The 17,130-nt window shown below is 37.6% G+C and overlaps 1 protein-coding gene across 2 annotated transcripts in view; it reads left to right on the top strand.

Annotated features, from left to right (window-relative positions):
- Positions 1-17,130, top strand: part of tmem230a (transmembrane protein 230a) — a 33,613-nt gene that overhangs the window by 15,364 nt on the left and 1,119 nt on the right. The window contains exons 1-3 of one of the 2 annotated variants that reach the window (XM_046375696.1): positions 11,346-11,477; positions 14,447-14,565; positions 14,845-14,967. In XM_046375696.1, the coding sequence (XP_046231652.1) occupies positions 14,464-14,565; positions 14,845-14,967 (225 nt within the window). In that variant the 5' untranslated portion in view covers positions 11,346-11,477; positions 14,447-14,463. Of the gene's footprint in view, positions 1-11,345; positions 11,478-14,446; positions 14,566-14,844; positions 14,968-17,130 lie in introns of those variants that run through there. The other variant, XM_046375697.1, reaches the window with a different exon arrangement.

Here is a 17,130-nt window from a genome sequence, read left to right as displayed (position 1 = left end):
AAACCCTTTGTGACATTAGTCACTGTGTTTTACCAACCTTGAACACTGCTGTTCTGAGAGGACAGTTAAGAGTTTTGTCTTGAGCATTCCACGCATTATCTGGTGGTCTAAGGTTAGAGAGCTCAGAATGCTGTAATTTATTATTTGTGATATTGGGCTACATAATAAAATCGACTTTTATCCATCTAAAGATGTTGTATTGTTGTTGTTTACCCAAATAGCAGATGATCCAAGAGGATGATGTTTCATTTCCTTCAGCTTTGCAGTCTCTTAACACCACAATCATTAATCATTTTCTTTATATTCATAAAATATTTATATTTCCATTCCCAGTGTGTGTTTTTAGATTAGGGTGGCCTACCTGTTGAGGGGAAATGTACTGAACAGAAATCTAAATTAGACTGCAAGGAGGAACAACCCGATACAAACACGAAACATTGCTCCTTTCCTTTACCACGTTTCGTTGCTTTTGAAATATGCAAAGACTAAACAAACACTGAACATCAGGCTGCATGAATTCGCATTGTCAACTGAAGGAGAAAATAAAGTAATTCTGACAACGTGGTGCTGGCTGCTCATCAGTGGCCTTAAAAAAAAAAAAAAAACAAACAAAAAACAATCATGACCTTGTACACCTGATTAAAAATAATCAAAAATAATTAGAATCACCCATAATGGAAATTAGAAGTCACTCAGCCTGTGACTGTGAAATGATGAGAGGAGAGAGTGAGGAAGATAAAAAAGAAAGAAGGATCTTACCTTGTTCCGAGCACACACATCTCACAGCTCCGAATTTTAATAAAGAGAAAAAAAAAATCAGCTTCCTCTGAAAGCAGTCAGGAGTTTTTCTGTCCGCCACAGGCAGCAGGGAGAGCTTCTCTCCCTCCTGCCATCCTCCTGCCTCCCTCCGGTGAGAAAGAAAGTCCACCCGACCTCAACCTCACAGGCTCCGCCCACTCCTGTCCGAGCGCTCCATAAACTTTCGATTAGCTGTTCGCGTGCCCTGCTCAGTTATTTATTTATTTTCAATTTTGCACTATTACTGAACATGAATAATGATCGGTAGCTCAAGTAAATTCACGTTTTTAGATGTTTCATGGGTGCATTTTGGGGTTTTTAAACTGGAAGTCAAATTAACTTAAAATGTCTTAAAAAATAAAGACTGATGTATCTTAAATGCCACAGAGCTCCACTGTTAGACAGTCAAAAACACATTGGTGTGAACCGTGGAGTTACACTTAGCCACATGTTTCTTCCTTATCATGAACAGCACACTAGTTTATTTTAAGCTGATACTCATCACCGTCCCGCTGCTGTTATTTACAGACTAGAGCATCTGTTGAATTAATCCGCAGGTTAAAATAGTTCTCAACAAATAGATTGTTTTCTCCTGGTGATTTGCTAAAAACAGTGCTTAGCTGTTTTAGAAAATATTTTTTAAAAACTTACACTATATATTTGTTAGATTTATGTATTTAGGGCAGAGTACCAATATTTAGCATTATTATGACCAAATTTGATTTTGGTTTTGTATGGATTTCCACAAATCTTTCATTGTCCACAATATGTATTCCATGGTCCCCAGAGGGTGAACCTTTTTCCTGCTTCACAGAATATTCAGTAATGTAATGGGATGAGTGCGATAAAATTGACAGACCACATTAATGCTTACACAGAAATCATTTCTGATTTGAATAAACTCATAAATATTCCTCAAAAGCAGCTGTCAAGAACAACTCAAGCTTAAAATTGAGTAGTGGAGGATTGTGGTATTATCAGCAAACTACTAATATGTTGACACTGGAATGCTATAGGCTTATATGATTGTTGAACTTCATTCTGAACCCATGGGTACTAATTTACTGCTGTAACAGCTTCAGCCCCACATTTTAGGTTTTCCAGGTTTAGGTTTTTATCAGTCATATGAGAGTGGTACTGAGTGATGCTGGTTGAAAAGGTATGACTCACAATAGGTGTTCTAGTTCATCCCAAAGGTATGAGGGCTCTGTGTAGGCCAGTCATGTTCTTTCAAACTGGAAAAGTGATTTTTTTCCGGACTTGGTTTTGTGAATTGGGACACTTAAAACAGGAAAAAGCCACAGCAGAAACTATTGAAACAAAGTTGGAAGCACATCGTTGGAATGTCAGTCAGATAATGTATATACTGCTCCAGGGACCAAAGAGAATGGCTTAGTCCTGGTGGTGCCTTGCTTAACTTTGTGGAGGGATACCACACATACTGCTGCAGACCCTGAACAAGGTTTGTGAGGAGTCCAATACATCATCAATATCTCAAGGATGACAAATAGGCTATTTCTTCTCACAGGTTATTGTTTCAGGTTGAGTTATTTATGGTTTCTGCGACGGCTCTGCGACCTGACCACAGGTGTATCAGACGCCGCTGAAGGCCCTAGAAGCAGTGTTCAGTTTGAACATTTTTTTCTACATCTGTCTCCAATGCCAAGGCAATGCATTCATCTTCGAACGACAGAGTTGTCTCATAAGTCTGCTGCCACCAGGTGTATTGATCTAGTGTATGGATCTTTGGAGTCTATGAGTTTATATTGCAACTCTGGGTGTTCATTTGGGGCTGTCCTTGTGTTGTCCTGAGACTGGTCTCTTTCTTATCCCCATCTGAGTATAACTAAATGAAGAAGACAAGAAAAAAGTGTTTTGCTGTTTAGAATCTGTGAAGTTTACATTAATCATTAAAAGAGGAGACAGATCAAACTTAAATAATGCTGCATTTTCTCTGATCTGATTTTACCTCTGATCAAATTAACAATAGATTGGTTTGCCAGGTTCAGCAGACAGTACTGAGCTCATCAATAATATACTGATCAATATAGTGAGTGTTGGCTTCAGTCTGTAAATTAATTGTTATTCCTGCCTTTGAGACATAAGCTGCCCATTTAGATTCATCTCATGGATAATGTGCAGGTCTCTTGGTGAGGAACATAACAGTTATAAATATTTGGTGATGCACCTGGTATTTTAAGATACTCCACATGAGCACAGAGTGGACTAATGTGTGCCTTCCACCTGACTGCACTGTGTAAGAGCATACACTTTATTTTGCTGAAGCAGAGGCTCAGAAATTGCATTCCATTATCCCATTATCCACCATTATCCCCAGGATGTTTTTTAACAACTTTGGTGCATATGTGCAGAACTACATTCACACCAGCCTCACCTGTACTAACTAGCAAATGTTAGCATACTTACATGTTTAGCTAAGACGGTGAACATACTTGCTAAACATCCGCATGTTAGCATTGGGAAAGACGCATTCTGATTTTAACATTTAGCTCAAAGCAGCACATTCCTTGAGTAAAGCCTCACAGAGCTGCTAGCAGAGTCTCTTATACAAGGATAAATATAATAGGAAATGGTGGATGGATGGATAATACTTGCTAAAAACCTGAATATTGTAACATTCATGAAGGAAGGATTTATGGCCCTGCTCTTATAGGGTACTCTCCAATACACTTTATCAGAGTTTTGAACTCAGAAATGTTTTATCAGCTGTATCTGTTTAAGACATTTTGAGTGATGAAAAAACAAGCACCACTAAACATAAAGACATGATCTCAGGAGACACACCTTTAAAGTATGTGTCAAGTTGCTCTTTGTGAAGATCTGAGACTTGTTTTTTTCTGAGAAAAAGCATTAGTCTTAAGTCCTCCTTTTCCCTCTCATTTGCATAGGTCATGCAAAGTTCTGTCAGATTTAAGAAGAGTTGTGTTGAAAAGCCCTGCATTCCTGCCCTGAAATGACAGCTTGACAGTTTTGTTCAAAGTTTAGAGAATGACTCAAGCACTCTTCTTCTTCTTCACATTGCCTACGCTCTCTTTTTCCTTGATCTGTGCGATTATCGAAGCTAAGCCAGTTTGCTAATCTCTGATTTGCTGCTTGCCACAGAAAGATGACTTTCTTGCCCTGAATTTGATCTCAAAAGATCAGACTTTCTGCTCAGTCGTTTATCTAGTGGGCAAGAATGTTACTGTGTGTAGTATTCAGGTGCTGTCTCCAGTTTTGGTTGCTTAACTTGCAATAACCTTCTTAAATAATAAGACCTTTAAAGGTCGGATTCCTCGCCTTGGGCAGACGGACATCTCGGAGTGGCATACCGCTTGGTGGATCCTCTCATAACTGATGTTCCCTCACAGACATTCAGCTGATTACATTTTGGGAAAATCCTGCTCTCTCCTGTCACTGCCAGCAAAATGCAAACATGCAAGGCTCCAACCTCTGCTTGGCAGAGGGAAATACATTTCGTTGTTATCAGCTTCAGGTGGTTTAATGCTAAATTATTCATAGGGAGGTAAAGGCTTGCCCTCATGAGATTAGTGCACCTAATTGTTCATCCAGTTTGCTGCTTGAATGCAGGAGTGAGGATGGCTGAACACCAGCATCCTGGATGATTTCTTTAATGAGAAAAGGAGACATGGCATTTAGAAACTATTTACAGAACTCTTTAAACTTTTAATATACTTAGCTAAGTAATAATGGTTACTTCCAACTTTGTTGGTTGGGAAAATCAAAGGGAAATTATGCATCAAGTTAGGTTAAGGCTGCTTATGTTTACTCCTTTGTTTTATCGTAAAACACAGAATCTAGAGTACGTTCACCATCGTAACATTTTATTGACATTTAAGTACATAACTATCATCTTATTTTGTACGTAAAATAAACCTCAAAGCTCCAAAGGCTTTTAAAACGATTGGATCTCTTTAATTCTAATGAATATCTTGTGCGTGTTCAGTCAGTAGGTAATGCAAAAACCTTAATGTCTGAGTCATGTGGCCTAAATCTTATTCCTTTGTTCTGTCTGATTGTCCTGTGTATTGCACTGCTTTCAAGCAGATTCATTAGCATTTTCCTGTACTCCTGTGCAGATTTGTTGCCTTCTCATTAGATATTTTCCTTAATGGGCTCCCCTGGAATGCCACTGTCCACGACATTATACAATTTCTAATTATCTGTAATGTTTGCAATATTATTTGGTCTTCATTTGGTCTTCATTTGGTCTACAAATATACCATTACTTTTGATGTGAAGGTTCAGTTTGTTTGTACAAACATAAAACTGGTACCCTGGCTGCGACTGAGGATAAGCACATATGGAGCACTTGGTTAACTGCTTTGAGGCTTTGTTTTTTGTTTTTGTTTTGCCTGTGAGTCAGTCTTAAAAAGCTCAGTGCACAAGGTTGTGGAAAGGAGGTGTGATACTGCAGTTGCACTTCTGTCTGCAAGCGGATGGATATTTGTTTGCCACACTCAAGTGAGAAACAATCTCAAAAGTTTGCTGAATTATATGCTAATTATATTCATATTGCCAAACTCCAGCAAAAAGTTGCCTTAGGGAAGAAGTCATATCAGCTTAAAGTGTTTTTTCAAACTGCAAATAAACAATGCTTGTAATATTACCACTGAATCAAATGACCAGTGTAATGTGATTTGGGTGCTTTTGTAAATAAACAGATATTTAACAACTAGCTGGTGAAGACAGGATAACATTTGGCAGCTTAATGAACCTCAGGAGCTAGTAGAGACCAAATCAGAGCTAAGGAGACTGAACGCTGGACTTTAGTTCATCAGGTGGACACAAACACATAATAATAAATCCTAATGTTGCTCTGGGTCTGCTGGATGTTTGAATAGGATAACATTTGTTAAAATGCTCCTGATAACAACTAAATAAGGTGACAATGTGTTTGGTGAGATTATGCTGTCAGGTACTGGTTAGCAGGAAATAAAGCTTCATATGATGATCTGAAGATCTGAAAATGTTCTTGCTGAAACATACTTCATCTGTTACAATGGGTATCATCAAGGCATGCGTTAGCATTTTCCCAGCATTCTCAGCAACCTGCTTCATATCCTAAATTCCTGTCACAGATGCAGCAGAAGCTTGAGCTCCAGTAGCTGAGAGGTGAGGCTGACAGGCATCTCTGTGCAGCCTTCTTATAGCACAGCTTGTTTTTAATAATAGACTGACAGTGCACTTACATCCTTCACACACTGTAGACAGAGCAAGGTAAAGGTTTCAAAGAAATGATGTCAATTCTAATTTGATTTCCCGTGCTGGTCCCGGCTCTATAGAGATGCTAGTGGATGTCTGTGATGCCAGGGGACTTGTTTGGGGAAAAAAGGTATGCTGGGTCCAATTAATCATGGAATGCACTTAGAGATGGGCAAATGGAATTTGAAATGAGCACTTTTGTTTCATCAACTAACTTAACCAAATTATAAAGTTTGACAGAAAACCAGAAAACCAACAGTCGAGACCAAGAAGTGAAACAAACATGGAAATTAAACAGAAAGACAGCCAATGACATGCAATTAATGGTCAGCTTTAGGAATATCCTATTAATTGCTGCCAGTCACTACGTTTATGTTCATATGCAAACTGGTAACCGGTTCTGTCAGTCCTTACATGTCTGCAGTAAATCAGTTCTGTTTGCGCATGTCAAATATTATTCGCTTTCCTTTTTCACATTTATCAGAAGTGACTGATTAAGATACTTTATGGATTCTAGCTGCATGTACAAATTTATAATTTTGCACAAAACACAGTAGATTCTGTTTTTATTTGCAATTATTTCCTTATTATTTTGTGAATATGTTCAAATGATGCACATGTTACTTGAGGAATATTAGGGAACGTCATTAAAGTAAGATTACAAATGAAATTTGAATCCACCACCGCTCAAATGGAAAATAAATGAAAATAGTAAACATAATATAAATGTATCTTTTAAACATATACAATTAATTTTACAATCCAGGACATAAACCAACAGATATGCCTGCATGAATGCTCACCTGAAATATACACATGTAGACCCATAACTTTAACAAATACAGTAGTTAAGCTAGATGATTAAACTAACGTCTGAGAAAATAGCTCTAAAATAAATCGTACCATCACTAAAGACATTGAATGTTTTTGTCGAAACTGTTGAAGTTGTTGATACTGTTTTATTGTCATTTTGATAGCTTTGACGTGGTTGCATGGTTTCTAAAAACATACCTTCATTAATGTCCACAGAGTGGCCTGTTCATGTGTGTGTCTGCACGAACACCCAAAAGCCCTGTAAGAAGCAGCAAAATTAAAAAGTGAATTATGTGAATCAAACATCATTTTGAAAGGATGAAGGGCATAAACTGAGGGAGGACCATCATTAAAAATATATATATTAAAGATAATATATTATTACTGTTAGTAGTAGCTTTTTTTCATTTTTTGGCAATATGGCAAAACACCTTTACATTTTAAGAAAAGAAAAAAAGCCAGATGATGGCATACAACAGGAGGTACATTATGGGACTGTCGAGGTGAACTGGTTGTCCTGCCAGCTTGGCCACAGCAGGCAGCATGTTCATTCCAGGAGTTGTTTTTATGACAGCTGGAGCAGGAGCAGGAGTAAATATCTTGTGAATATAAGGAATAGGATGTTGCAAGCCATATAGTATTTTCCATGGCAGCAGGCATAACTTGGCATCAAGTCTGGAATTCATTTTCAGCACTTTGTGACGACCAGCGACTAAAGCATGCTTTTGGGTTATTAAAGTGCCATGAGCCGTTTGATAGATGGTTCATCCTGTGTGCACTCTGTACCAGACTTTCTATTTATTTAATCGTATCTGCTTTATTAAATGTATCTGTCTGGCCATTAAATAATGAAGAAAGTTTAGGACTATCAGTGTTTTTAAACTACTGGCAATATGGCTGACTAAGACATTTGTAAAACTCAATCACCAGTTCTGAAAAAAGTGCTTACTTGAATTTTAGAACACTCCCTCAGTGATCTAATATAGAAATGATGTCATCTGGATTGTACATGGTATTTTCGTTTGTTAGTAATGGCTTGGATGATGGCTATGATATAAAGCTTTTTCCACTCTTTATATTTTCATAACTTGCATAGTTCTGTCTGTATTTCTTAACTGTGTCTTATTTATGATGCTATAGAGTTCTTATATGAGCACAGTAAATTCTCAGAGAAGCTCTGTGGTTTTCTACCATCAGTAGAAAAAGACAGGCTGAAATTGTTTCCTTCACTTATATGCGTTTTACTCTTATTACAGCTTCCTAAAAGGATGAGACTGTGTTAGAGTTACTCAGATTTGTGAACCAATGATGTTGACACTGTTTAGAAGTATATGAATGCGGGATCAGTTTTGACCTGCAGGTATTGGATTTTCATAAAGCAGAATACGTCATAAGACATGCAATATGTCATTATTTTAAAAGCAAATACTGAAACAGATGCTGTATCATCTTATTCCTTTTTTTAGCCATGCTAGCAACATGGAACTGTGGATGGCAGTATCTGTCGGTCAGCTAATTGGGCCAGTACTTTGGCCAAAACCAAAATATCTCAAAAACTGTTGGATTAAATTCTGTACCGAACACCCGAGGGCCAACACCCTCTGGGATCAGCCGGAAGTCAGAGAATCTTGGTTCCAAAAGCAGTTTTTTGCGCTTTTTTTTCTCCTTCTTCATTACTTATCTGTTTAGTTATCTCTCTCCCATCTATCCTTTTTCCTCTTTCTTTCTCCAAATACCTTACACACAAGAAATCAGTCTCATATGTACACACACCCGAAAAAAGCAAAAAAAAAAAAAAGGAAAAATATATACGCATAGGTACGTGTGTATGTATTGTGTATGTATGTATATATGTATGTGTGTACGTTTAGATTTGTTTTATGTCCTATCTCTCTGTCTATTTTGTGTCTTGTTTTTGTATGTTCTGTGCTGTGGTCCGTTGATCATAAATATTGCACCCTTGTATGTGTGTTCTCACCATGTATTGCCCTAAAACAATAAAAAAATAAAAAAAAAATCTGTACCGAAAAGAATGACATTTAACACATTGGGGCAACCTTTAGCACCACCAGCGTGTCAAAGTTTTTATTTATCCAGTTAAATGTCTCCACATCTACTAGATGGGTTGGTGCAAAATTTGGCACATACATTTGTGGTTTCCAGATGATGTATTGTAATGACTTTGGTGATCCCCTGATTTTTCCTCAAAGCCACCATAGGGTTGATGTCAGTGATCTGACTGAAATGTCTCTCAGTCTACCACACTGATTGTCATGAAATTTGGTAGATATATTCATGCCTCCTTCGGGATTAATTGTATTCACCACTTAGCCTTTCAGGCAACACCATCATCGGGTCAAGATTTCAATTCGCCCAATATTTTGGTTTATGACTAAATACAGTTTACAAGGTACAAGCTACAGGCACTAGCATGTGTGTAGACTCATAATCTTGTTGTTTTATTCATACTTTGTAAATGATTACCAAAAGATTATTACACATTAATATAAGCAGACAGCAAACTGTTTAAGATGTGTCTGGAGCTCTTATGTCTGTGAGCAGCTTCACAGTTTGTCTTTGAAAGACAAATTATTTATAAATGTATCAGTATTTGGCGAACTGTGCGAAATCTCTTCCTCTTTTTATCTGATTCCGACTCCCACTGACAGAAGAAATACTGCCTGGAGGAGGGTGTCTAATGCAGCTGATAGTCTGCAAAGGCAAAGATTAAGTTTGTACTGAAGCAATCACTGCTCATATTTTTGATTTGACATTCCTCCAAATCAGATTGATAAATGTTTAGAGTACCTTCAAATCTAAATGTCCATATCTAGAAAAACTCACCGTCACTTGGTACAAGTAGTTGGAGACTGTTGCTTTGTGGAAATTTCTTGTTTACAGTAGGGCCATCAATGTCAAGAAGGACCTGCCTGAATGCTAGTGCACACAGCATTCATAAATCAGCGCAGAAAGTAGCTACCAAAGTTTAAAGAGTCTTAAAGAGCTGCAGTGTATCTATTTTCCATGACAGAGTTTGAAAATCCAGAAGAGCTTGCGTGGATTTGAAGAGTGAGTCATCCGTTCATTACACAAATTGAACTGTCACCACACAAAGAATACAAAGCTGACAGAAATACTGAATAAATGTATTTATTTATTTTAAGAATCACAACTCCATTACTACTCCAACAGTAGTATTATCAGACAACAAACATCCATATCAGTTTAACAGTTTGTGACTGTCATGACTGTCATGACAGGCAATCTTCTTTATGAAAAGCTCAAACTGAAGAATCTTTTTTTCTGAAATTACAATGCCATTTGCTTTCCATTGAACCATAGCTGCAGAGTCAATAAGAAAATAGACTTGAATGTGATTACAGAGAAGACTACTAGAGATGAAATACAGTTTACAGTGAAAGCACTGCATACAAACAAAGAGGAGTGAAACTGAATTGCAAAGAAAAGAAAAATAGCTTTGGTATGTGTCTGGAGGGCTACCTGTCTGGAATTTTGAAGGGTGGAGACGCCAGACCTTCAGTTGCTGTTATAAAATAACTATATAAATAATAAATGTTATAAAATATTTTGCACATATTTGTGGGTTTACACAAAGCTTCAAGAGAAAAACACAAAACAAGCAATTAGGCAGTTGACACCTAGTAGTTTATGATTACGGTCAACTTTGCTGAAAATGTTCAATTATATCTATATTTGAACATGGCTGCTTTTAAAAAAACGTTCTGGAAAAGCACTGAAATAGCATGCAGAACAGCGTGGCCAATGCAGGAAAGCAAAGGAAACATTTTTGGACATTGTACAAAATTCCATGATGGAAAGTCATATCTCAGGTACTTACTACTTTATTCCACTGTTCACTTCTACGGAATAGAATAGAATAGAATAAAATACAATTTTTCCTTTATTGTCACTATACACATGTACAATGAGATTAAAAGCCAACTCTGCAGTGCAAAAAGTGATAGAATAAAGTAAGAATAACCAAAAAAATCTACAAATACTGTAAATATGGTGCTATTGACAGTGTTAAATATATATATATATAAAGGTACAGTACAGTGCAGATTGAAATATTTATATATATTTTAAATATTGGCTATATACTATAGCATATTTATTTCACAGATTATGTTGCTTCTCTGTAGACTAAGAGTTTAATTGAGTCTAAATCTTTGTTCATCTCATATGAAGAAATATTTTACATTACACTAGCCAACATATAAATGAATTAAAATTAGTGCCACCTCAACCTTACAACAGCAACAACATAATAGTAATAATAATAATAACAATATGTCACTATAATAGTACAGTAACAGTAAAATATCTGGATTCTTCTTCCATCACACAGCTAATTTAATAGCTCATTAATAATCTAATCAGCCTGGAAGTGGATGGACGACCTGAACATGAGGCTCGTGAACCTCAGCCATGAATGTACACGGAGAAGACAAGTTCAAGAAACAGGACGATATTATGTGCGCATGCGCAATGCGAGGAAATGAGGACGTTGACGTAGATTTCGATCAATGAAAACAATGTAGATGTGGCACCGTTGAAGAGCAGTTTGCACAAGAAAACAACATTTACGGTGTTACTTAACTATACCTCAAGTGAAGGTAAGAGAGAAGCGAGGAGGAGAAGCTAGTTTTAAATTGTTGTATTCATGTATGTCATGTGACGTTAGCGAGCTTCTTATAGCGTAACTTCTAAGAAGCTAACGCTGCAGCTAATTAGGGAGGAGTGTTTAGTCATAGACAGCCGAAGCAGATTATCGTAGCAGGTTCCTCAACGGTGATCATGTTCATTTTAGTGTTGCGGGACAACAACTTCAGCTACATAATATTAGTAACGCGCACAGGCTAATGCCACTGATTTATTGTTATCAGTAATTAGCTAATTAGCATGTAACACTGATTTAACGATAACGTACTACTGCAGGACTTAGTTGTCATTGGCATGAGACAATCTATTTTCGCATTACTACAGTTTCTTTTCAATGTTGTATGGGAAACAACATTGTGAGAAGACATGAAGACATCGTACTCTTGCACGGAAGTTAAAAAAGTTTCGAATAGTAACGTTACGTTTTATATTAATGTAATTGCCTTAAAACAGTGCCAATACATTATACTAATGAATCACCTGTGTCATTTATATAAAAAAGTAACGCACATGTACAAAACCGAAGCATGCTGTCTGTTTTAAGAGAATCTGTGCAGACAGAATTTTAGATATACTTAGATATACCATAAAAACTCACCTGCAAAGGTTTGGAAAATATTATGGTGTAGAAATACTAGTTCTATGTATTGCCTATTAATTATTTAAAGCTATAAGTCTGTCAGCATTAGTCTTTAAACCATATACGCTTTGTGCAAATTTAGAATGTAAATGTCTCCTTAGGTTGTCAAAACCCTCAAGAAACTGTCCAGAAATTATACTGAGGACAGGCTCAGTGTCCTCAGTGGGTAGCTGTCTGCAGGTTGCCTTGATGGGGACCATACTTAAGTATAGTAAAACATATTATAGATGTGTGTTGAATTTTAACAAAGTACAGACGAATGAAACATTTAAAGAAAAACCTGACTGAATGAGCAAAGGAACTTACTGAATGCTCTTGCTTTACACCATCATTGAGAAGTTAAGGAATATTTTGGATGAATGCTGTTGAGCCCTACTGTGAAGTTTAAAAAACTGATCTATGATAAGGAGAAGTGAAGATTTCTCTGGAGGCTCTTGGTAGATGAGCACATTTATTGTGACTATCACCCACCTCCTCACAGGAGCTTTATTTTAATATGCGAATAACAGAAGACAAACAAAAAGATGCAACAAAACCAACATCATCCAAACAATCTATTGGAAAACTATTTGCACAAAAGGCTCTGTCTCACCCGCTGAAACCAATCCAGACAAAAACCAATAAATGCTTCCACATATTTGTAGTTTTGTTTTTCTCAGATATAGGGGCATCCAGCTATGGTCTTGCAAACACTTTGCACCATGTTTACTAAATCTGCAGTATTCCCTTGCTGTGGTAAGTGCTGTAACTTCACAACAACTATAACCTGGAGCTTTCCTCATCACAGAGGCTCTGTGGTGAGTTGATGTGACAGCTGATGGCAAAATAGCAGAATGTTTCTTAAAGCTCCTCCATACCCTGTTCACGCAGGAACAGCAATTTTTCTTCATCGATTTAGTCTCCCTTTGGGGGGGTGCACACAGATGTATAGGCCCAAAATCTTCACCATAAACAAATCCTGGCCTTAAGGAGGGTTGACATGCATGGTTGCGCTTAGTGTATAGATACTAGTTACTCTAATTGTAAATTTATTAGTAAACTGTCATTATTGACTCTGGCTGGCTTGCGTAGAAGAATTAGTACTTATTATGAACAGCAGAATCCCTCATGGTTGACAAAGAAGCACTAAATTAAGACTAATTTCTCACAGCAGAAGCATAATTGATAAATGATTCATTTCCCTGCTGTGTCTTTATATGTTGCTTGAAAAACATCTGAAGAACCAAATGTTTCATTCAGTCACAAACCATTCAGACAGCGTGCTACAAACATCTCCTTTTACTGATACATGTTTTGTGATAGAGGCACCATTGTATAAACAGCGAATGCTTAGATGGAAATTTCTTGCCTTCTCAGGAAGAAGTGACATTCTAACAACTCAGTCTGTTGAAGATGCAGATGATGAAATGTATCTTGGGTGGTGTGACAATATTTGTTAGTATATATCAATATAAATTCATCTACCATAAGAGGTTTTTGAATTACCTTTTATTTTGTGGTAGCTATAAATCAGAATCAGAATCAGACTTCCTTTATTTATCCCCGAGGGGAAATTCTTTTTTGTACAGACACTGCACATGCAGTTTTCCTGACCAAGACAGAAAGTGAAATATATAAAATAGGATAAAAAACAAGATAAGTATAAATCTAAAAATATAGGTATTTACATGTGTACATATTGTATATATAAAAGTATGTGTGTCCGTCACAGTGCAGAGTTTAACAGTTTGATGGTGACAGGCAGGAATGATTTCCTGTGTCGCTCTGTGGTGCATTGTGGGAGTAAGAGTCTGTTGCTGAACGAGCTCCTGTGTCTGATCAGCACATTGTGGAGAGGCTGAGAGTGAAAGTCCAGTATCGTCCTCATTTTGGACAACATCCTCCTCTCAGACACCACCGTCAGAGAGTCCAGTTCTTCTCCCACAACATGACTGGCCTTCTTGATGATTCTGTTGAATCTGTTAGTGTCCCTCACCGTCAGGCAGCAGCAGGCAACAGCACATGTGATGGCACTGGACACCACTGACTCATAGAACATCCACAGCATCATCCTGCAGATGTTGAAGGAAAAGAAAGTCAGGAGCGTCTGTAACAGGCTGCACACGTATCGGCGCATGCACATTCTATTGAAACTAGCTTACTTGAGATTTGTGGATGTATTGGACCATATATGAATGAGCAGCAAATGGTTAAAGAATACAGCTGAGAAATAAGATTGTGCCATAAATCAAAGATTACTGTGAAAGAATTATGCATGATTACCTCTTTGTGCTTCCTTTCCAGGCAGCTCCCATGTCACAATGAAGGCAGCTAGAAGCAACATGTTGGGTACTGGAATATCCAACAACAAGGTCAAATATTCACGACTGGCTGCTGATGACGACGGTTACATAGACTTACAGGTGAGACGCATGTTCTTCTTCTTTGGTAACTCAGCTAAACTGATATCTCCGCCTGACATGTCTCCTGCTGCTCTGTGGGTTGTTCAGGAGGCGGCTAATACCACAGGCAATTAATTTGAGGTGAATCCTAATGAATGTCTTCCTGGAAATGTGCCAAAGCCTTCTGTGATTATGCCAGAGGAGATACCAGTAGCTGCCTGCAAATGAACAAGTCTGATATATATTTTTTTGTGTCTGTTTATTGTCTTGTGTTTTGTCCAACAATTGAACACTCTACAGTTCAAGAGAAGCCCTCCAAAGGTCCCGTACAAGGCGATTGCACTGGCAACATTTCTGTTTTTGATTGGCTCCTTACTGATAATCTTTGGTGGTCTCCTTCTGTCAGGAACCATAAAGGTCGAGGTGAGTAATGGCAAATTACATTAATGGCTCTCAGGTCCAGATTTTGTCTGGAATCAATATAGTCGGACTGCACCTGAAATGTGTCCCCAGCATAATAATTGAAACTCAATTTCTTGTTCTGTTGCCAAAAAGCTTATTGTCAAGCAGGTCCCACTCTTCCACATTGTTTGGGTTCCTTTAAAGTGACAGCAAATATCCTGTCAGGCGTGTTCCCACAAGACAAGTCTCCTGAAAATCCATTTGTGACAAAAATGCTTCTGTCTGAGCTGCCTGCTTCCTGTCTGTGCAGAGTGTAATTCCTCTTTGGAAGGCATATCTGTTCATGTTGCTCTCAGGCAACATCAGGTGGCAAGTTTTATATTGGAATGTTTGTTTTTATGTTTCCAATATTTGTCAATAAACACCTCTTTGATTAATATAGCCTTCACATCATCTTGGATGCATCTTGATGTTAAAAGAATAGTTAAATTTCGTGGGAATTTGCTTTTTTCTGAGAGTGAGATGAGAACATTTATACCACTTTCATGTCTGAAGCTCACTAACTAACTACTTAGTAGGTGGATTTAGTCACCTTTGGAGAGAGCCAGATTAGCTATTTCTCCTGTCTCCAGTCTTTGTGCTAAACTAAGCTAAGCTAAGCTAAGCTAACTGGCAGCCGCTGTACGCTTCAGATTTAATGTACAACTAAAAACTCTAATGTACAACTACAAACAAAAGGTAAGAAAGTAATCAAATGTATTTTCCAAAAGTATTCCTCCAAGGTCAATTTGAGATTGCAGACCAACAGTTTAACATAAACATAAGTGGCTGCACAAGAATATGCTGAAATAAAATATTCAAAAATCTTCAACATTTTGATTTAAATCAGGAACTGTCTGATCAAAAAATAAATAAATAAACAAGACATTTAATCTGTTGAGACATTCTGTGACAGCTTCAGTACTTGACAGTTTTTGACACTGCTACAGTACAAAAACATTTCAGTCAGTACCAAAAGTATTGCAGCCCTACTTTCGGTTCACACTGAGAAAGTCACAGCCTCGAAATATCAGCTCAAGTAGTAATTAAAACACTCACGTTGCTGTTAATCTTGCCTTTAAATAGTTCTAATTGAACACTTGTCTTGACATTTTACTGCCTCGCTGCCAGTTTTTTTTTGGCTGCACTCTGGCTTTTCCCGCTCATGATGGTCCTGTTTGTTTCAATGTAACTAATAATTTTGATATTTCATACCTTGGAGTGCCAAATTTGGTAGATTCCCTGCTGTGGTTTCTGCTCCTTTAATTCACGGCTCCATGTGGGTGATAGCAGAGTGTGTGCATATTATATTTGTAATTATCGGTTGGAGGTTAATGTTAATGTTTTTTGCAGCCTGCAGATTGTGTTTGCAGAAAATTTGATCTGACATGAAGGCCGCCTCGAGTATTTGAGGTGTCTACTTGCCAATTAGCTCACCCAAGTTAGAATAGCATATCTAATACCACAAATTACTCAAGGTTCAAGCAGTGAATAATGGAAAAATGGAATGCAGGCAGAAATTGTAGGAGTTAGTATTTGAAAGAATGTGGTTTGATATTTTTTTTTTTTTTTGGTCTCAGGTAAAGCAAGAGTGTGTGTGTGTGTGTTGGACAGTAGAGTTTGTGGCAAACTGGATTGAAGATTGTCATGAGATACAGTTAAAACCTGTTGAAACTGCAGTAGGTGAACCTTATATTAAGAGTTATTTATTGCAGAAACACATTTCAGTGTATGTTGTTGTGAAACTTTTTTCTCACTTGGGTGAATTGACCCTTTAAAACTACCACCCACCCACCCATCCATCCATCCATCTCCACAGATACTGTTTATAGATCAGACATGTTTTTTGTCATGGCCAATGCAACAGTGTACCTTTAAAAAAAAACAATAAAAAAACAGTGAGGGGGCTGCAGTTACTCAGTGCATAAGAGTGCCATCTGGTGGTGAAATGAAACAGTCCACTTGGCATTGATAGACGCTGCCTGTGCCTCCTGGTGGTTAGCTGCTATGTATATGAAATGAGTGGTGATTTACATGAAACCAGATCTCAGACAGATGAAGTCATCCCGTCTGTGTGCCTCCTGCACACCCTAATAATTTATGTCATGTATACTGGCAGACAGTGTGCAGATAAGCATGTTAAAG

Source organism: Scatophagus argus, chromosome 20 (assembly GCF_020382885.2).
Source record: "Scatophagus argus isolate fScaArg1 chromosome 20, fScaArg1.pri, whole genome shotgun sequence".
In the NCBI taxonomy this organism is placed as follows: Eukaryota; Metazoa; Chordata; class Actinopteri; family Scatophagidae; genus Scatophagus; species Scatophagus argus.
This window is presented reverse-complemented; position numbering and strand designations above follow the sequence as displayed.